Below are 19614 nucleotides of genomic sequence, written 5' to 3' on the forward strand. Positions count from 1 at the left end.
GGTCGTGTCGTTATTCTACATACTTTAATATTAAATTAGGCATCTAGATGGTGATACAGAAGAAAATTCTGCGTGTGAGGGCTTCACATCTTTGAGGAGACTGTTCTCAATTCCTTGCGGAATGAATTGCTCAGGAATTCTCTCTTCCATACTTGAGTTTTTCCCCCTGTTGTCATTGCTTTGAGCAGGACACGTTGGACGTAGGAGTAGGAGCTCTGCAGAGAAGAACGGGAGCCGCTCCCGTGAGCGCATCAGAACTTGTAACTGCTACACACAGCGCCTGCGGTCCTGGCGAACGGGGAGGGTGAACTCCTTGGCTGGGCTGGTCTGATCCTTCCCTAGATGGGTAATTAAGCACAATCAAGGCTGGGTCAGGGTGCTTCACGTGAGTGGGGCTGGCTCAGGGTCCGCTCCTTGCAACTAAGTGCTAACCCAAAGACCTCCTGGCCCCCCTGACTCCCCTGGGATCCCCTTCCCAGCTCCCAGCCCCCTGATCCTCAGCAATCTCCTCCCAACACCCTTCACCCCTTCTCCTGACCACCTACAGCTCCCTCCTGCCTCCTCTTCACCCCCCTGCTGGCCCCGGACCCCTTGCAGCCCCCTCCCAGCCCCCTGACTCCATGCAGCTCCCTGCAGCCTCCTCCCAACCCCTTTAGCCACCCTCTCGACCACCTTCAGCCTCCCCCAGGGCCACCTGTAGCTCCCTCCTGATCCCTTTCAACCCCCAGCCCCCTTGCAGCCCCCTCCCAGCCCCCCCAACCCCATTCGGCCCCATCCCAAACCCCCCCCCCAGCTCCCTACAGCCCCCTCCCAGCCTCTCACCGCCGCTACGCCGCGGGCTGCGGGGCCATGAGGTCGATGTCCGTCAGGTTGCGGGCCACCCAGACGCCGGCGGCGAACAGCCCCAGGTTGAGCAGCAGGTTCCTGTGAGGGACAGCGCACGGGCAGCCCGCGGGGCCTCCTCACGGGGGCCTCCTCACGGGGGCTCTCTCTACCCCCCTCCTCCCCTTCTAAGACCCCCCACGGCCGAAACCAACCTTCGGAAGTCGTTCCTGTCGGCGGCGAAGCGCAGCAGCCCCCTCAGCCACCCGCCCAGGCCCTGCCGAGGGGCCGCCGGGCCGCCCGCCGCCACCGCGCCGCTCGCCGCCATCTTGTCACCGCCACAGCCCCCTCCCTCTGGCGGCGCTTCCGGTGCGCGGGAAGGGCGGGCGGGAGGGCAGGGAGGGGGGTGGAGCATGCGCAATGGCGGCCGCGTGCTGGGGCTTCGAGCAGGTTCTTGGGGGGGGGGGGAGGGGGGGAATGTCTGCGCCTCAGGGCGCTCCTCAGGGGATGTGCCTCGAAGGGCTGCTCCTGCAGCTCCTGCAGGTCCTGCTCAGGCTCCTCAAGGTTTTTTTTTTCCTCAGGGGGACTGAGTCTCATGAGGTGCCTCCTTAGGGGGCTGCTCCTCAGGGGAGGTGCCTCAAAGGGCTGCTCCTGCGCCTCAAGGGCTGCACCTCAGTGGGACTGAGTCTCGGGACATGCCTCAAATGGCTGCTCCTGCTCCTCAGGGGGCTGCTCCTCAAGGGGCTTCTCCTCAGGGGATGTACCGCAAATGTGAGGGGATGTACCTCAAATGCAGGCTGCTCCTGCACCTCACAGGACTGTGCCTCAAGGGGCTGCACATCAAAGGGTTGCACCTCAAGGGGGCTTCTCCTCATGAGACATCCCTCAAGGGGCTGCACCTCACAGGGCTTCTCCTCAGGGGACGTGCTTCAGGGGGCTGTGCCTCCGTGGGACTGAGTTTCAGGGGATGTGCCTCAAAGGGCTGCTCCTGCTCCTCAAGAGGCTGCGCCTCACAGGGCTTTTTATATTTTGGTATTTCTGGGATTACGCAGCACATCCTGGTATGTTCTGCGACTGCGCACTGGTGCTAGGGGGTCGTCTCTGTCCCTCTGGTGGTTGTGAAGATGAAGGCCGTGGTCTTCCTCGGTGTTGTGGTTCAACTTCTTTTCTTTTTTTTTTTTTTTTTGGTCATGTTGGCCCAGCGTGAGACAGGGAGGCAGGACGTTGATACACTAGCTTAGGGACTTATCAGGAGGTGGTTACATGAGCTTTGCAACAGTCTCTTTGAACAAAAGAGGGAACTGAGATGCAGAGAGAGGGAAGGGGAGGGGGTTCTCGTTTTGTTACATTAAGCAAAAGAATTTCATAATGTCTAGCCAAGCATTACACAGCTCCTTATTTCAGCAGGGAGCTTTCGCAGCTCCCGCTGCTCAAACAGAACCCCCCTCCCGTTCCCCTGTATCACAAGAACAAGGAGTTCTGCTCAAAGGGCGAGGGCAGTCAATGAACAAACATTTATTGTGTATGACACAAGGGCTGGTCCTGGAGGTGCTGCACCTCAAGGGATGTGCCTCAAAGGGCTGCTCCTGCGCCTCAAGGGTTGCCCGTCATGGGGCTCCCGTGTTGCTTTGGCAGCCCAGAGCCACCACAGCGTGCCCGGCCCGAGCTCTGCTGCCAGGCTGGGCTCTGCCCTGGTGGCTCTCACCTCCCTCCTGCTGCCCTCAGCTCCGGGGCCGGGGCAGCCGCCCCCCGTGTTCAGCCAGAGTAGAGAAATACTTGCGGGGGGGGCTCTGTTTTGGGTAGATAGTTACCTATTAGAGACATAAGGGGGTGGAGGACGCTGCCACCTGGAGTGCCGTCCCACTAGCAGACCTCTTTATGCATAGATTTTTTCTAATCACAAATTTCTAGTGGTCTTGATGACCACTTCCACCACTAGGCAAAAAAAAAAAAAAAAAAGCCTCGCCCAAGCACGTGTCCTGTTTGTGGCCAGCAAACACGTACCGCTGGGGATCGGGCACATCCACCCCGGCTCTGGCGTGGTGCCGGTGCAGCTGAAAATCAGCGGTGGCCCCAAAAATCAGCGGTGGCCCCGGCCACGCGTTTGTGCTGTGGAAAGTTAGGGCCTGGTGAATGCTGTCACCTCCCAGCTGAGCCAGGACCAGACAATTGAGGTGCCTGGGAAGCAGGTTTGCACGGCGGGTGATAAGGGCAGCCGTGCCGCTGCCCCGGGGCTTGCTGCCTGCAGGATGCGAGATAAGATAAGAGAAAAATGCGTCGAAAGCCGGGAGGGCTGCCTGAAACGCTGCGTGGGCTGGAAATGTGTCTGACTGGGAAATTTCCAGGCATGGCTGCTGTGCTTTGTAACGCGGGCTGCTGTGCTCCAAAGGGCACCGCTCGGCGTGAGCGTGGGCAGGACGGCGTGCCAGCGGTGCTGTTTGGAAAACATCTCTCCCCGTTTCCTCCGTCCCTCCCTGCGGGTTTCTGTTGCTTTGTACAACTTCTCATTCGCTTTGCTGAGCTGCCCAGCTCCCGGCTGCCTGCACACAGCTTCTGCAGGTTATCACCAGCGCCTGAAGTCCCTGAGGCTTCACAGTAGCTGGGCACAGGTTTGTGCAGGCTCCTCTGGCTCCGCCGTGCTGCCAGGCACTTCGTAAAAATTCCCTATTTCTTCTCGATTCCTCCCTGCTCGTTCACTGCTGTCTCAGTTCTGCCTCCTCCCACTCCTCCCTGCTTTCCTTAGCCCCTGGGGTCTGCCCTTTCACGAGCCTGCTCCACCACTCCCGGAGCTGCTGTTTCAGCCCTCGCAGCTGATTTGGAAAACTTTGTTGTCTGCCAGCTCCGCGGGGAACTTTCCCACCTCTGGGGCACTTGCAGTGGCTTTGGGCCATCCTCGTTGCGGGGGACACGAGCAGCCCATGCAGGCGACTGGCACCATTCAGTCTGCTGGGACTGCAAACCTTGTGAATTTGGGTACAGCCAGTTTAGGGCAGAAGCCAAAGGCTCAGCTCGGCAGCCGAAGTCACACAGCTACGGACAGAAGGATGGCCACGGAGGACAGAGGGAAAGGCACGACGTGCGGTGCTGAATTTGGGGATTTTTGCCTGCCTGGAGCAAACAGGGAGCAGTAGGATCAGCACTGCACCAGGGATTTGTGCCCTGCCCCGGCTCAGCCAAGCCGCAGCACAGCCTGGCACAGTCATGGTGCCCTCGGCAGGACCAGGAGGATATTGCAGCGCAGCACCCTCCTGCTCTCAGGAGGTGAGAAATCCTCTCAGCACATCTAATGATCTGCCACCACAGAACTGCCACTATTTTCCTTCCAAAGGCATCAGTTTTGGTGTTTCTGCAGTGCCCACGGTGTTCGCAGCCACCCGGGTTTCTTGTACGACCCTGGCACTGTCACTGAGCTCGCTGTAACTGCAGGCACCCCTGCTGCAATCTGCGGGCTCCTTCCTCGTTGACAGCAGGTTATAAACTTCCCAGGTAATGAAGATAGCCAAATACTATCAATAAACTCCTAATCTGATAAAGAGACCTGAGATTCTCCACAGAAAGATCCTGAGGATGAACAGGTACATCTCAACCTTTGATAAGAACTTGGAAGATGGCAAAACACATGGAGGGTCAGAAAGAGCATGCGCAGAGAAGAAAGGTGAATAGTTCAACCGAGAGGAAGACTTTTTACTTCAGCATGAAGACCACCAGGAAGACCACCAGATGGTGCTGCGCATGTGCAAGTAGGGAGGAGTCAAGGGAGGAGTCATTGAGGCTGATGCTGCAACTCGAAATGAATATGTATGAATTTATGTATCTCCAAGAATATAAATTTGCGGTCGGGATGTGATGGGATTTGAAGCCAGATTTGGGCACCTGCCCCTGGTTTCCAGCACTGAATAAATCACCTTCCTATAATCATGTTGTGGTTATGTGTCTGCTACGCTAACACCATGACTGACGGCTGTCGGCAGGGCAGGACGTTCACAGCCCAAACTGGGACGAGGTGAGCGCATCGAGCCCCAGCTTGAACCTGCTCCGGTCTTCCCAGTCCTCCCCTTCCACATCGCTCAGTGAGAAAGACGGAAAATGGCCACGAAGAAGCCTTGGGGGCTCTGCAAGGGATCGGACAAGCAACAGGAATCCTGAGCTGAATTTTGTGGTGCTCATCCTGGCTGAGGCAGCCTGCTCTTCGAGGGGACACCATCCCCATGGGCCCCAGGAGCTATTTATTTATCCTCCTCTTCGGGGACACCTGGGTGACCAGGAGGAGGACCTGGCTCTGGTGGGGAGACATGCACCAACCAAGGAGCTGCCGTTTCCCCTCCTGAGGGTGATGTGCTGCCCACAATTTGTCCACACGGCTGTACTCTTTTTCCCAAACCCCCGAGAGCTAATTGATCCACCCAGTTAGTTAATTGATTTATAGCTATTAGAGACTATAATTAACCGACCAGCTGTGCGTTATCTGCCCGGTGGGAGCAGCGCTGAGAGGCAGCCAGCTCCGATGGGCCACGAGCTGCCCCATCCCTGTTAGCAGCCCTGCTCCTTTGGCATCCCTGAAGGATTTTGCTCTGTTTCGGGCTTGGGGCTTTTCCATTTATCTCCTCCTTCCCTAACGTTTGGCTCAGCCGGCTCTCTCTGACTCTCCCTACTCCCCCGTATCTCCTCCTACAAGGTCACAAACTCGGATTTACGCTCGGAGTTCGCATGGCTGGGCAGACCAGTTTGGACCAGCTCGTTATCAACGCGTTCCCAGCCCCCAGCCAGAGCCACGGCTACGGGCAGAGCGGAGACGAAGCAGATGGTCGTTAAGCATCGGGAAAACCATGCGTCGGCCCGCGCCTGGCCCAGGTGCCTGCGCCTAGCACGGACAGATCTGCCTGGTGCTAACAACCTCGGGGACGCCACTCCCGGTGGAAATGCAGCCGGAGGGGGCTGAGGAGAGGCTGTAGGCTCCCCGGCGGAGCTGCTTTGTGCCTGGTAAAACCTCGGATCGCTGCCTGGTGCTGCGTGGGGGGCTGGCCATGCTGCCAGCAGACCCCAAACCCAGCGGCGGTGCCGGGAGGTGAGCAGTCCCCCGGTGCCACGGCGTCCCTGAGCGGCTCTCGGTGAACCTCTCGCTGCTCCCGGTGTCCTCAGAGGTGGGTGCGATGGCCCAGAGCCTCCTCTCGCCCTTCCCTTTCGCCTCCTCGGGCTGCACCGGAGCAGCCGTGCTGCTGGGGTTGCTCTGCTCCCCCCAAATCCCCCTGGCACAAGGCTGGGGGCATCCTGGGGACGGCGTGGCCCTGACCAAGCCAGCTGGAGGCAGGCGCTGGGGATGGGGAGGGGGTCTCGTGGTGGCTCTGTGCCCCCCGCAGGACCCCCAGAGATGGGGACGGGGCAGGAACGGGGGCTGCAGCGGGGGCTGGCGTGGCGATTTGTAAGGTTTTGCACCAAACCGTGCTGCGTTTGGTGAGGGAGAGGAGGGAAAGCGAGGAAATTGCCCGTCTCTGGTTATCAGAGGCCGGTTTGAGGACTGTTATGTGGGGGCTGTGCAGTCCTCAGGACATTTTGGGGGGGGGGGCTCTGCTGGTCCTGCTGAGCACCCCCTGCTGCTGGCTGTTTGTTCGCACCGGCAGCCGAGGGAAGCGCTCCGCAAACAGCAGAAGCTCCTGCAGGGCATCAGGCTGGCGTGTGGCCCCTCCCAGGAAATAAATGGTCAGGAGGGGGCCAAAGGAGGCTTCCTGGGGGAAAATCAGCACCCAGCTGCTGCGTGCTCAGCAAGGGGAGCTGCGGAGATCCCCCAGGGGAGGGAAGGGGGAGCACAAGCAGGGGGTCTCGGCTCCGCTGCCTCCGCTGCCCGCTGGCGCTGTGCTTCCAGGTGGTGAGCTCCCTTCTAGGGCCAGGTAAAACCTCAGTCTGGGGACAAAAGCATTATTTTATTGATTTCACTCTCCCTCCTCTCCTCGCTTGCTCCCTGGGATCGAGGGATCGGGGTCCGTGTCTTCGGTGACTCCTGACGTGAGGCTGCCTGCGTCCCCTGCGAGCCGGCTGCTTGGGGTCACGCCGGCTGCTGTAGGGTCAGAGCTGGCCCCTGCTCGCTCCGACGGCGTCCCGTGGGATAAACACCAAGCAGCCGCTGCTGCCTGCTGGGGGGGGGGGAAGCCTCAAACGCTGTTCCCAGTCTGCAGAGTGCCCGGCTGCACCCGCGAGCCTGAAGGAACAATAGTGGGGTGGTGCCACCGGGCGCCCTGACCCCTGCGCTTGGCACGGGGTGATGGAAACCTCGCCGCGAGCAGACAGAGCCCAGGCAGGGCAGGGCAAGCAGGGAGCGGAGCTGTGTGGTGCCAGGGAGCACTGCTGGCATGGGGGGCACCCGCGTCCCCTCCTGGGACGAGGAGCAGCCTCGCCCCAGCAGGAAGCTGTCCCCAAGCCGATGGTGACGTCCGTCCTGTGGGATGTGTTCCCCAAAAAGCTCTCCCTCCACAGCTGAGCGCCGCTGACCCTCCAGAGGGTCTTCTCCTTGCAGGGGCAGAGGCCAGGCCGACGTCCCAGCACGATGTTCTCCAACAGGTTCCACAGGAGGGGGTTCCAGGATGCTCCCTGGGAGGTAGGTGGTGGTGGTGGTTGTGGTGGGAGTGGAGGGGCTCCGTGGGGCTCCTCTCCGGGGTGCTGAGGGTGGCTGCGTGCTGCTCCAGCCTTTGGGATGCTGAGGAGCTGAGGGAGCATCACCACAGCCTGCGGGGGGGAACTGGGAAGACTGGGAATGGGCTGGGACCTCGGCTGGGTGGGCTCTGGGTTCAGCATCCCTCTGGTTTGGGGAGGGTCTCATCCTGCTCTCTGTGTCCTCTCTGCAGGAGGGGCCATGGCAGCCCAAACCCTACGGTGCCGGCCCCCAGGACAACCGGTACAAGCCGTCCTGGGAGCACCAGCCCTGGAGAGGCAGGCACAACAGGCACCCGGTAAGGGGTTTTCTTGGGGTTTGTGGGGTGCTCTTGGGGTTTGTGGGGTGCGGCTCCCCCCGAGCAATCACAGCGCAGTTTTCCATAGGTTGTAACCATCTGCCCTGATAGGGGCACAGGGCAGGGAGAGGGCCTCGTGAAGGCAGGGCAGTGTCTCTCCCAGACCCCAAGAACTACCCCCAGACTCATTTCTGGAGCATTTCCCAATATGACCCATTCCTGCCCGGGAAAGGGCTGCGCAGGACGCCTGAACCTGCCCAAAGAGGTGGGGGCTGAGCTTTAAAAACCCTGACACGAAAGCATCCGGGTGTGTGCCCACCACCTGAGAGCCTGAAGAGGCCAACTCGATACGGGATCCACAGCTGGTGATGTCTCTCTCTACTCCTCAACCCCTATATTTATTTATTTTTCCTTTATTTGGAACGTTTGTGCTTTTGCCCAGCATCTAATATTTCCTCGGCAAATTATCAGGCAAAGTTTAACCCTGTTGAAACCTCGAAAGACTCGGAACGTCTTGCCCTCCAACCCAGAGATTCAAACAAACTTATTTCCTCCCCGGCCAAGCAGGACGGGACAGGGTTCCCCTACAAATAGGGGGTGACCAAATTGAGGGAGCATGAGAAAGAAAGCTTGGGGCCATGGTGGGAAGGGGGAACCGGGGTAAAACCAAAACTCCTGCTGGAAAGCCCACGGCTACACGGCTGCCCCTGGTCCTCACCAGCAGTGTTTTGCCTTGGCAGCCCGGTCCCTGGAAGCCCTGGCCTTTCCCCGGCCCCGCCAACTTCTATAGGATGGATGGGGACAGGAGATGGAAACCCCAGGACAGTCCCCGTCCGCCACCCCCCTGGGACTACAGAGAGGAGCACCAAAGACAGGAGGAAAACTTCACCGAGGACTCGTACCCGGTGAGGGGAGGCGAGCAGAGGAGGGTTGGTGGGGCCGTGGCTGTGCCAGGCGTGGTGCCCCGGGATCCGTGCCTAAATCTGCCTCTCCCCACAGGTGCAGCCGCTGTTTGCCCCGGATTCCTTCACCTGGTCGGAGTTCCCCGGCAACGAGCACCCCTCCGCCGACTTCTCGTGGTGGGTGCCCGCACCGAGGGCAGGGGCTGGAGAAGGGGACGGATCTCACAGCAGGCTGCGGGGCCGGGTGGGAGGTTGCACCAGAGATCCCCGCCAGCCTAAATTCCCCCCCCCGGGGGCTGTGTTGAATCCTGCAGGGAGCAAGGGGCCTTCCAGGAAAGCTGCCCGCCCTGGCGTCCTCGTGGCCCAAGCCACAGACGCTGCCGTTACATTCGCCGTGTCCAGCAGGAGACGTTGGTGTACCACAGCCCGGCCCCTCCCCAGCTCCCCAAAGGTTCGTGCTGCCACCGTGGTGCCTGCCCGGGGATGCCCAGGACGCTGCCACGGTGCCAGCAGCATCTCCATGGTAAGGGTGAGGATTTGGTGAATTCCACCCCGTTGTCCTTCTTGCTCCGCAGGGAAGCAGGCATCCTCCAAATCCTCCCAGTCCTGCCCCCAGGAGAGCCAGCCAGGAGGCAAGGGAGATGCGCAGAGCCTTGCTGCTCCCCAGCCAGCTAGTGCTGGCAAGGACGGCATGCAAAGCGGGGAGAAGGTGGCTGAGGTGGGTTTTTACCTCCAGCACGCCCGTGTTTCACGGCCACGTGGCTCTCGTGGTGCTGCCGTGTCCCTGAGCAAGGTGATTTCCCCCAGGGCCTGCCGGCAGCCAGCGGAGAGGTGCTGGAGCCCTCCGGGCCAGCAGCCTCCCCGCAGAAGAGCCCAGCCGCTGATCCTCAGGCTGTGGAGCAGGAGCCAGCAGCAGGAGCAAAGCTGGTAGGAGTACGGGGCTGCTTGCACCCTCAGAGGATCCCTTCATCCCGTGTAACACCCCGCTTCTCTCACCCAGCCCTTTCTGCCTCGCTGGCTCTGACAGAACGTGGGAGGTTTTCCTGGCTTCTCTGGGGCTGCAAAGCTTTCCTTGGAGTTTTAGCACCCTGCCTGTCCCCTTCCCCGGGAGGGATGAACGTCCCTGCCTCACGCCATTCCCTGCACCCAGGTTGAGCCAGAAGACAGGCAGAAAGCTGCAGGCAGCCAGAGCCCGGGCCCCTCTGCTTTGAAAACGGAGCCAGCCCTGCCAGAGAACACCTGTACCAGGACGGAGGAGGACTTGGAGCAGGTACGAGCTGCTGCATCCATCTCCTCTTTCTGCCCTGCTGCAGTGCCATGGAGGGGGTGGGATTTTTGCGGTCCTCTCCACAAACCTTTTCCTATTTGCCTGGGCCATACTGACAGCCCTCTGTGGACTCTGAAGCGCACCTGAAACGCTTTGTGCAGGTAGAGCCGTGCAGCCAAAGCATCCCCGAGGCCGCAGCGGGTGCTGAGTCCCCACCCCACAGCACCTCAGCCCCTCAGGAGCCTGTGGAAACGGCCGGTGCTGCAGCGAGCCCAGGTGTGGAGGTACGTGCAGGGCTCTGCCCGCTCTCCTGGGCACGGCAGCAGCCTCCCGTGGTGGGACGGGTTTCAGGCCGTGGCTGCACTGCTCCGCAGCGTTTCCTCCTGCTGAGCTTTCCCTTCCTGAAGGCAGCAGCGTTTGCTTGGCTCCCGCTGCTCTCGCACAGCTGCTGCCTCCCTCCCCTGGGTGCTTTCTCTCCCGAGGGCTTCTCGGTGGACTTCATCCCTCTGAAAACTTGCAGGTCTCACCAGGAGCTGCTGAGGAGCCCGATGCACAGCAAAGCCAAGCCAGCTCCAACGTCTGCAGCGAGCCAGCAGCATCACCCAGGACAGGACACCCTCCTGGGGATGGGACGGAGCTGGTACGTGCGCAGCCCTGCCTTCTGTGCAGGAACGGTGCCCTCGTGTCCCTGGGAACCACCCGCAGTGAGGCTCAGGAGCACGGAGCTAACCCAGGAGCCCCAGGGGGAATTTTCTCGCTGGCCTTGCCAGCCCCAGGATTACGTGCTGGGGTTAAAGCGCCGCTTTGTCTGGGTGCAGCGCCCGTATCAGCCCCGCTGTCGGCCGTGCAGGAGACACCGATAAATCGGAGACGGTTTGGAGACGGGCCAAAAAAATAACTCGGGGATTGGGAGTGTGCTGGAGCGTGACCGACCCCAGGACTGGAGCTTTAACGAAGCAAATGAGTGTGGCAGAGTGGCTTAATTACTGCCTAATGGGGAAGAGAAATCAGCTGGAGGGGGCCCTTGGGTCTCAGAGGTGCTGCTGCCAGTGCTGTGCTGGGAGGGAAGGGGGTGACGAGGTGCCGGGGGTGCCCTCGTAGGGTGGCTGGTCCCCAGCAGCCCCAATTCGGTCCCAACCCCGCTCCTGTTCCGTTGCTCTCTCCTTTTCCCTTTCAAAGCATGCGACCTTCCCTCGTTTTTCCCCTGCGCAGGCTGCAGGCTGCCAGCCCTTGCTCTGCTCCATGCTCCCCGTGCCCTCCCCGGCCAGCACAGACCTGCGCTCCGCCGCTGTCCTTGCCAGGAAAGAGGAGATTGAGCTGGTGAGTCCTGGCAGGCACACGTGGGGTTTGGGGCTAGCCGAGGAGATGGGGACACCCCCGAGGTTCAAAATCCATGGGGAATGAGGTGACACCGGGTGCTGGGCAAACCATGGGGCAGCCCCGGGTGCTGTGGGAAGGGGCTGTCACCCCCGGGGGGGAAAAAGAACCTCCCCGAGAGGGCTTCGTGCAGCTTAGGGAGAGGTTTTGGGGTGCCCCCTGCTGCCCCTTTTGCCTCTTCCCGCAGTCGTACCAGCAGTTCAGCCTGACCATCGCCGTGGTGGCCACGATGCTGCTGCAGAAGGAGCCCTCCATGGAGGCAGCGCTGGGGCTGGCACTGAGGGCCAACCTGCGCCAGGTGCGCACCCACCACCTCCAGGAGCTGGAGGATTTCATCAACAGCTACGACTCCGGCACCCCCAGCCCCTAAACAGGGGGGAGAAGGTGTGGAGCCCCCCATGTCGGGGTTGGTGAGGTCCCTCCGTCCCTCCTGGAGGTGGAAAGGGGGTGTGGAGGTCAGGGGCCAGCCAGAAATTGGGGTTTGCAGGCAGGGAACAGGGTCGTGGGCAGGTTGTCCCCACCCCGAGCTGAATTTTCAAGAAAAGAGGGTTTTACTGAAGGGTGGCGGGAGGGAGAGCAGATGGGGCAGGGGGGACGGGAGGGCTCCCCCCTTCTCAGAGCTCCTTGCTCTCTTCTTGTGTTTTTTTGCTGCTCTGTTAAACCCTGGGCTTTGGTTTTGTTTTTTTTTTTATAAAAAAAATAATAAAAAAATGAGCTTTGATCCTTGCACCGCTGTTGTTCTGCTCCTGCTCTGCCGGGGTCAGTGTGCAGGGATTTGTGGTGGCCCCCCCAGCCTGACCCCACCCTGGGGACCCTCTCCTGGGGTCCGTGGTTCTCCAGCGGCACAGCCAACGCTGCCAAAACCTGGTGTGGGAAGGGAATCAGGCCAGGCACCATCGGCTCTCCTGCGTTCAGGTCTCAGCTGAGCTTTATTGGAGCACCGTCCCCTCCCCGTGGTGGCAGCACCCTACGGGACAGCATCAGCACCCCTCCAAAGAGTCCCTGCGGGTGAGAGACCCCCACCCGGCGTCAGGATCTGACCCCAGGGGCCAAATAAATCCCTCCTGTCCGAGTCAGGCAGAAGCCCCTGCCCTCATCCTAAGCCCCCAGCCGCCCTCCCGGCTGCGTTGCTGCTCTCCGAGGCTGCCAGCTTGGCTGGGACGGGAGCTGGCGAGCGCGCCCCGGTGCGGGCTGCTGCCTCCCTGCTCCCTACTCGCTTTACCTGTTCCTAATTGCGGGAGAGGCCGGCAGGAAGGGCAGGCTGTGCTTCGCCTGCGGCTACCGGTGAAAGGATCCCGGCGGCTTCTCCCCACCGGCTTTGGGCCGTGTCCAAAACGCGCTTGGAATGCACGGAGACCACGGCAGGGGGACGAGGACCCCCCCCTCCTCCCCTTCTTCCAGCTGCTGTCCTCCTGCTTAAATACCGTGCAAAGTGCTTCCCCCGGCGAGGCGCGGGGGCCCTAGGACACGCTGCAGTGCTTGCTGCTGCCCCGCGGCTTCGCCGTCCTGCCCCTGGCCTGCTCCGGGAGCTCCCTGCCCAGGGAGCTCATCCCGGGCTTGGGAATGGGCTTCCCGAAGAAGAAGCCTTCCTCTTCCGAGTCCGAGTCCGAAGATGAGGAGCATGTGGGGCACCAGGAGTCGTCCTCTTCCGTGATGTCCTGCAGGTCGGTGTCCTCCGGCCGTGGGCTGTGTAGGGCAGGGGACAGCCCCGCTTGGAGGGCTGGGTTTCCGTCACCTGCTGGTGTTCGGGCACCAGGATCCCCCGAAATTGGGGGGGCTGGGGCTCCGAGCCCCTTGGGCCCCTCTGTGCTGGGCTGGGGGCTGCTCCCTGACCCCTGCATCCTTGCGTGCGCCGCGTCCCGGCTCCTCTCCGTGGCTGCTTCGTGGTCCTGGAGGCTCCTGAAGGCAGGATGCAGGGAGGCCTGATCTGGAGACACCTCTGCAAGAAGGAAAAGCGAGGAAGGGTGAGGAAGGAGGGAGCCGAGCCCACCCTGGTTCAGCAGCGAGGGCTGCTCGGGGTGCAAGACAAGGCTGCTGCAACCCACCCGCAGCTCCCACTGCTGCTGCGGCCCCGATCGGTGCAGTGCTCACACCACGCGCCCCAAAAGCACCCCAGGGCTCTGCAGCAGCCGAGCAGAGCCTGGCTTTGCTTCCACCTCCCTCCCACCACCCTGAAAACGCCGCGCTCGGATCCCTACCGCCGCCTTCCACCCGTTTCCACTCGCTTCCACTCGAGGCGCTCCCCGGCGCGGGCCTGGCTGCGTGGCCGGCTCGGGAGAGGGGCGTCGAGTCGGGGGACGGGGCCGAGACGAAGGCCGAATCGGAGGAGTCGGAGGCGCTGGAGACCGCGTCCAGCCCCAGGCTGCAGCTCTCGGAGCAGAAGAGGCGCCCGTGGCGAGCGGTGAGGGGCTGCCCCCGCAGCGGCTTTCGGCACAGGCTGCAGCAGAAGCAGGGGGCTCGGGCGTGCCAGTGGAGCCCCTGGTGCGTGGCCTCCTCGCTGTCGACACCTGAGGGGTGGCCGCGGGTGAGCGAGGGGCTCTCCCCGCCACCACCTCCCCCCCCCAAAAAAAAAATCCATCAACCCCACCCTGCTCGTACCGATGGGGTCCCCGCAGGCCTGGCAGGGCTCGGCGAAGAGGCTGTCGAAGCAGCCGCGGCAGCAGGGCCGCCCGCTCCTCATCACGTAGCGCTGCCCGCACAGCGGCGCCTCGCACTCCAGGCAGCAGAAATGCTCCGGGTGCCAGCGCCGACCCTCTGCCTCGATGCACTCCTCCATGAAAATCAGCTGCAGGGGGAAAAAACCCGATCCTGTAGCAGCCGGACACAAAACCCGCTGCCCACTGCTTGCTTTTTGGGGGCTGAAGGACTTTGGGGCAGGCGTGGGGCTCCGCGCAGGGCTCGGGAAGGAATCCTTCTTCCTGCCCTGCAGCTCCTGGCCAAGCACGGAGCACTGGATGATGGAAAACAAAACAAAACAAAACAAAAAAACTAAAAAGGGAACTAAAAGCATCCTCCCCGCTGGCACCCACCTGGTCGCAGGAGGCGCAGCGGGGTCGGAAGAGCTCGGCGTGGTGCCGGCCGCAGTAAATCCTCCCGTCCTGCTGGAAGTAGATGAGATCCACCAGGGGCTGGCGGCAGAAGTGGCAGGAGAAGCAGGACGGGTGCCAGAAGTGGTCTCCCAGCCGGGACGCCGAAATCCCGGGGTCGCCTTTGTTCAGCCTCCGGCCGCACTGCAAGGTACGGAGAGGAGGAGGAGGGGGGACTCGGGGTCAGGCAGGATTTTTTTGGGGGGCTGGGGGTCAGGATTGCTTTTTGGGGGACGGTTTGGTGGCGTGCAGCCCCCCGGGGGACGACACCTCACCTCCTTGCAGGGACAGCCGTGGCAGGGACCTGGCACGGGACATTCCTGCCCCTGCCCCAGCGCCTCCCGTCTGCGGCGGGCGCTGAAGGCTCGGAGCTGCTTCCTCTCCTCCTCGGCGAGCCCGGGGCAGTACCGCTCCTGCACGGGGTAAAAGAGGTGAGGGACAGCGAGGAAATAAAACCCCGGGGAGGGCAGCAGCGAATAAATCCGTCTCTTACATCGCAGTCCTGAGGAGGCAGCTGCTGCAGGAGGGCTTTGACGCGGAGCCGGCTCCGGTCAGCGGGAGAGGCAGGATCCAGCGAGCGGCTCTCAAAGCACGCGGGGACCTGGGGACACGGCGCGGGGACACAAACGGGGGGATGATTGGGGGGGATGAAGCGGTTTCGCCCCTTTGGGGCAGAGCAGGAGCAAAGGGAGCCCCGCGAGGGCCAGGCGCTGCCCACCTTGGGGGGCGCGGGGTCTGCGGGGGGCTCCAGGTACTCTTCCAGGGCACAGCCGGAGTCGCTGTCGGACGAGGCTGGGGGGAGGCCGGTGGCGGTGCCGCAGGGGGGGGGCTCGTCCGGCTGGGGCCATGCGGGGCTCGGCAGGGACATGAGCTGTGGAGAGAGAGGAGAGGAGTTGGGGGAGACCCGCGGCACGGCGGGGAGAAGGGGGCTGGGTGGCCCCAGGAGGGGTCATCAAAGAGACCTCGAGACCCTTTGCTGAATGTCCACAGAGGGGCAAGGGCTTTGGGGGGGTCGTTCCCTTCTCGGCAAGGGTGAGAAACAAACCCACACCGAGGTGCTCACTGGTCTGGGGCTGTTGGTGTTGGGGTGAAGCTGCACAAGGGGGAGACTCTGGGTGTTTGTGCTCAGCCTGGAAGAGGTTTCGGGAAGCCCCGCTGCCTGTTTGCTCACCCACAGCAGGAGATTTTCCCTGGCTGCCCCCAGCCCTGTGCTGATCCCACGGCCGATCCCTGGTTTAGTGGCCTGTCCCCAAGCGGAGCAGTGGGAGGAGACCGAGGTCTAGCCCAATTCAGTGGAAAATAATTTATTCCCCCTGGGCTGCTATTGTTCTGCCCCAAGCTGCTGTTCCTGCCCGGGCAGCCGGCTCGCCCAGCCGCCACCGCCTGCCTGGCTAATGGGTCCGGGGTGGAAACCCGGCCGTCCCCATCCGTCCCCTCCTCCCCACGCGCCACTTGTCACCGCTCGCTTCCTTCCTGCCTCGGCTTTCCAAAACCAAGCGAGGCGCCGAGGCCGTGGCTCCATGCGTGCTCTGCAGGGCATCCCACGAGGGGGGGAGGTGGGAGGGATGGGGCCACGCTGCGCCCCTCTGCACCCCGAGTCCCCAACCGTGCCATCGCCACCTCGCTCGGGCACCCAGCAGGGACCTGCTTTCCGTGAGCTGGAGCTGTGCTTTGGTGACCCTCAAGCCACGCGGCCATGTGCTGGCAGGTGGCTCCAGGTCTCCTCGTGCCACAAAACCCAGCTCGTTCCTCCGCAGCGAGGTGGCACGTCCCTGCTGGGCGCTCCGGGACAGAAGCAGCGACCCCATTGCTGCTGCTCCCATAAAACAGCTTCAACACCCCCAGCTCTCAGCGCCTTCCTCCACGCAGCAGCTCAGGGCACCCAAAGGTGGCCGGCTCCGAGCTTCTGCTCCGGGCTCCAGCTGGGAGCTGGGGGGATCAGCCGGGTTGCTCAGGTTGCCTTGGTGCACAGCTCAATGATTAACGCGGCATCGGCCGGCCGATGCGATGGAACAGACGGGCTGCACCGAGGGCGAAGACGGTGTCTGAGCCAATTCTGCGTATTTACAGCCCAAAGAGAGCCCTGCCTTGGTGAGGACCTCTCTACGAGGGCTGCTGGTGGTGGATCAGGGAACAACCTGGTCTCTGGAGCTGCGATGGGGGATGGCCCCTGTCCCTGGGGTGCTGGCTAAGGACACCCGTGGGTCCAGCGTCCTGGATCTGCTGCTGCTTGGTCCCCGTTGGCAACACAGCCCTGCTCTCCCCATGAGACGTGGATGGCCATCTCAGGCTTTGCTTGGGTCATTAAGACTCCAAGCTGCCTTTGTCTAATCTCTTGGGGCTTTGTTGTCACCGGCCCCCTTTGATGCCCCGTGGAGGCAGCAGGGCGCATGGGGCTCCCCGTCCCGGGGCTGGCAGCGGGGTAAGGCTGGGGAGAACGGAGCGGGCAGGGCCGTGAATCAATGGGGCCGTGCTGGGGGAGCCCAGCCCAGCCCGGTTTGATGTGATTACGCCGGCTGGCAGCCGTCTGGGCTGCGAACGAGTCCCTGTAATTAGCCCCAGACGGTGACAGCGCTGCGCGCCTCCCATGCTAAGGAGCCAGGCAGCCCCGACAGGTCCGGCTCCTCTGCTCTGCTCCCGTCCCCTCTTCCTTCCTCGCCGCCGGCGGGCAGTCCTGCTATCGCCCTGCCCTGCCGGCCCGTGGAAGGATGCGGGATGCTCCCGGCGGGGCCACCAGCCCTGGCGTCAGGGGAGGTGGCAGGAGGGCGCGTTGGGGACCTGCTCCTCCCCGCCGGCACGGCGCGTCCCCCCAGCAGGGCCACGCGAGGGACCAGTCGGACGGGCTGAGAGCCGCCCCGTGGAGCTTCCACGGGCTTCAAAAGCCTCTGGTCCTGCCCCAGGAGTTCCTCCAGCCTGCACCCGCTCTAAAGGATGGGCGCTGTCCTTGCCATGCTCCCCTGCCTGCTCGGTGCCTTTTGGTGCCGGCACCGCCTGGCTCGGTGGCCCCGCAGCGCTCCCCGTCCTGCTCCAAGTCCATTTCTGTGCTCTTTGGGAAGCGCTTGCAGCTCCCTGGCTAAAAGAGGCTGAAACCCAGGGGAATTTTAATCCCCTTTGGGAGCAGCCCCAGTCCCCGGCTGGCCGTGGGAGTGCGTGTGGGCTGCCAGCCCTCTCCTGCCAAGGTCGCAGCGTTACCGTGCGGCGCAGCCACCCCGGCCCATTCGCATTCAGCGCAGCCTCCCGCTTCCCTGCCCGGCCAGGGGCTGCTCTGCATCCCTGCCACAGCCCTCGTTTTTTTCTGAAGCACTGCTCCCTTTTCCCCGACCCGCTTTCAGCCACCTCCGTCCTATTTTCCACCAAACACTCCCCGGCTCCCCAGCCCTGAGGAAAAGCATCTGCTGGCCATCACCAAAATAAAAAATAAAAAATAAAGGCCGGATCCCCTTTCAAGCGCCCCAACGCCCTGGCACGGCTCGGTGCGCCTCACCCCCACCATAACCTGTTTGTGCTTCTGCTCCCGTCAACACAGCTGCAGCGGAGGTGCGTGGCGATGGAGCTGCAGAGATGCGCTCGGGCTGAGATAAGCTGAGCTCTGGCCAGGCGAGCCGGAGCAGCTCGTCCTGCAGAGCAACCAAAACCAGGCTGCCCCAACCTGGTCCCCAAATCCCTCAGGAGCAGGATCGGTGCCTGGGTGCCTGGCACAGCCGTCCCCAGGGCTGGCAGCGAGGAGGGACAGAGACAGCGCACAGCCCAGGTGCTGTGGCACAGATCCCAGGGACCTCTCCTGCCCCGCCACCCGGCACGGTGCCATCCAAGTGACCGCAGGGGACCCCCGGTGTGTGGCTTGTTTGCTCGCAGGAGGAAGTGCTGCTGCTGCAGGGGGGTTTTAGGGATTTTTTTCCCCGTCCCAGCTCGGCAGGGAGCAGTGAGTAACCCATTAACCCGCTGCAATGCTCTCGCTCCTGTGTCCGCGGGGACGAACCGAACCCGGCTCCGCGCTCCCTGCCCCAGGTGGGTTTCATCCACCAGCAGAAAGCTCCACGGCCAGCCCCAAAACACCCCGCTCCCTCCAAGCCAGAGCAGAAGACATCAAAACCCCCCGTGGGGACCCTCAGCGGGTTCGGTGCCGGCAGACCCAGTGCCCCCCCAGCTCCTCGGGGCGAGCCCCCAGCCCCCTGCACCTGCGGGCTCCAGCCTGGGGACGGCGGCGCCTTGGTGGCTCCATCGCCACCGTCCCCTGCTCTCGGGGGGCTCTGCAGGGCTGTTTTCCCCAAAGACAAAGACCTCAGGGGTGGAGAGAGCTCCCTGCTCCCCGCCGCCTGTTTTTCCCGGAGAGGAACCAGCCAAAAAACCCCCCTCCCTCTCCTCTCCCGGCTCTCCCACCTTGCCTTTCCCCGCGCAACAATTCCCGGATGGGGAAATCGTCCCATTTCCCCTCGGTCCCGAAGCTTTTCTCCTCCAGCCCCGGCTCCCTCAGCCCCCGTATGGGGAAGAACCGCCCCGAGGGACCCCCTCGCCCACCCACCTGCCCCTTCCCCACCCCAGGGGACCCCTGCCCACCTACCTGCCCCTTCCCCACCGTGCTGGGCTCCGCCGTCCCGTCCAGCCCCGAGCACCCGAGCGGCTCCGACGCAGGCGAGGGAAGGGAGCCTGGGCTGGGCAAACTTCGCAAAGCGAAAGGAAAACATCCAAGCCGAGCGAGGGAAACTAATTTTTTTTCTTTTTTTTTTTCCTTTTTTTTTTTTTTTTTTTAATCTGCCTGCCCAGGAAACTGGATCTGTGTCAGCTGGGGTCCTAATTACAGGCTTTTTAGCCTAAACCTACAGAGGCAGCCAATGGCAGGGAATCGGAGCAGCGGGCGGGGAGGGGAAGAGCAAAGGCTTGGAGAAATGGGGGGAGGGAGGGAGGAGGTTTAACCCTACAGGGCAGCGAGCCGCGGATGACATCTGTTTTTCTCGCCACCTCTCATTTTCCGAGCGTCCGCGCCCTTCCCGCGGCTCGCTTCAGCCCGGGTTGCCGTCGGGGCGCCTTTCATGCGCGGTGATTTGGGTTTTCCTGCCTACATCAGAAAGAGCCGGAGCTTCATGAAAGAGGGCGAGCGGCGTGACGGCCCCAATTTGGGAGGCGTAACCCACACCTCCCAATTTTCTTCTCCCCTGACCCTCTCCAAAAGCCGCTCGCGTGGCTTCGGCTGCGCCCGTGGCACCCGGGCAAAGAGCGGG

At 62.6% G+C, this 19614-nt stretch overlaps 3 protein-coding genes across 12 annotated transcripts; 1 reads left to right on the top strand and 2 right to left on the bottom strand.

Annotated features, from left to right (window-relative positions):
- Positions 1 to 2: 2 nt before the first annotated feature.
- On the bottom strand, positions 3 to 1196 carry TOMM6 (translocase of outer mitochondrial membrane 6). The gene is made up of 3 exons (XM_068659927.1): positions 1038 to 1196; positions 823 to 924; positions 3 to 338 (listed from the first exon to the last, which is right to left on the bottom strand). The coding sequence occupies exons 1-2, from the start codon at positions 1148 to 1150 to the stop codon at positions 828 to 830; spliced, it is 210 nt and encodes a 69-aa protein (XP_068516028.1). The 5' UTR covers positions 1151 to 1196; the 3' UTR covers positions 3 to 338; positions 823 to 827.
- Positions 1197 to 2825: 1629 nt separating this feature from the next.
- On the top strand, positions 2826 to 12038 carry LOC137844011 (myristoylated alanine-rich C-kinase substrate-like). 8 transcript variants are annotated; one of them, XM_068659909.1, is made up of 14 exons: positions 2826 to 3431; positions 5498 to 5963; positions 7331 to 7411; positions 7659 to 7763; positions 8504 to 8668; positions 8763 to 8842; positions 8980 to 9116; positions 9241 to 9383; positions 9473 to 9592; positions 9816 to 9935; positions 10052 to 10216; positions 10453 to 10572; positions 11145 to 11252; positions 11497 to 12038. In XM_068659909.1, the coding sequence occupies exons 3-14, from the start codon at positions 7361 to 7363 to the stop codon at positions 11677 to 11679; spliced, it is 1497 nt and encodes a 498-aa protein (XP_068516010.1). In that variant the 5' UTR covers positions 2826 to 3431; positions 5498 to 5963; positions 7331 to 7360; the 3' UTR covers positions 11680 to 12038. The 8 variants fall into 8 exon arrangements, with proteins under 8 accessions (XP_068516010.1, XP_068516015.1, XP_068516012.1 ...); XM_068659914.1 differs by lacking the exon at positions 2826 to 3431 and having other exon boundaries at positions 3735 to 5963; positions 10094 to 10216; XM_068659911.1 differs by lacking the exon at positions 2826 to 3431 and having other exon boundaries at positions 3736 to 5963; positions 7291 to 7411.
- Positions 12039 to 12210: 172 nt separating this feature from the next.
- PRICKLE4 (prickle planar cell polarity protein 4) lies at positions 12211 to 19430 on the bottom strand. 3 transcript variants are annotated; one of them, XM_068659904.1, is made up of 8 exons: positions 18957 to 19430; positions 15114 to 15266; positions 14889 to 14996; positions 14671 to 14808; positions 14339 to 14539; positions 13908 to 14094; positions 13508 to 13816; positions 12211 to 13248 (listed from the first exon to the last, which is right to left on the bottom strand). In XM_068659904.1, exons 2-8 carry the CDS (start codon positions 15261 to 15263, stop codon positions 12770 to 12772), a joined length of 1572 nt encoding a protein of 523 aa, XP_068516005.1. In that variant the 5' UTR covers positions 15264 to 15266; positions 18957 to 19430; the 3' UTR covers positions 12211 to 12769. The 3 variants fall into 3 exon arrangements, with proteins under 3 accessions (XP_068516005.1, XP_068516008.1, XP_068516007.1); XM_068659907.1 differs by lacking the exon at positions 18957 to 19430 and adding an exon at positions 18918 to 18928; XM_068659906.1 differs by lacking the exon at positions 18957 to 19430 and adding an exon at positions 17892 to 18501.
- Between the last annotated feature and the right edge of the window lie 184 nt (positions 19431 to 19614).

The sequence above is a fragment of the Anas acuta genome, chromosome 24 (genome assembly GCF_963932015.1).
Source record: "Anas acuta chromosome 24, bAnaAcu1.1, whole genome shotgun sequence".
Lineage (NCBI taxonomy): Eukaryota > Metazoa > Chordata > Aves > Anseriformes > Anatidae > Anas > Anas acuta.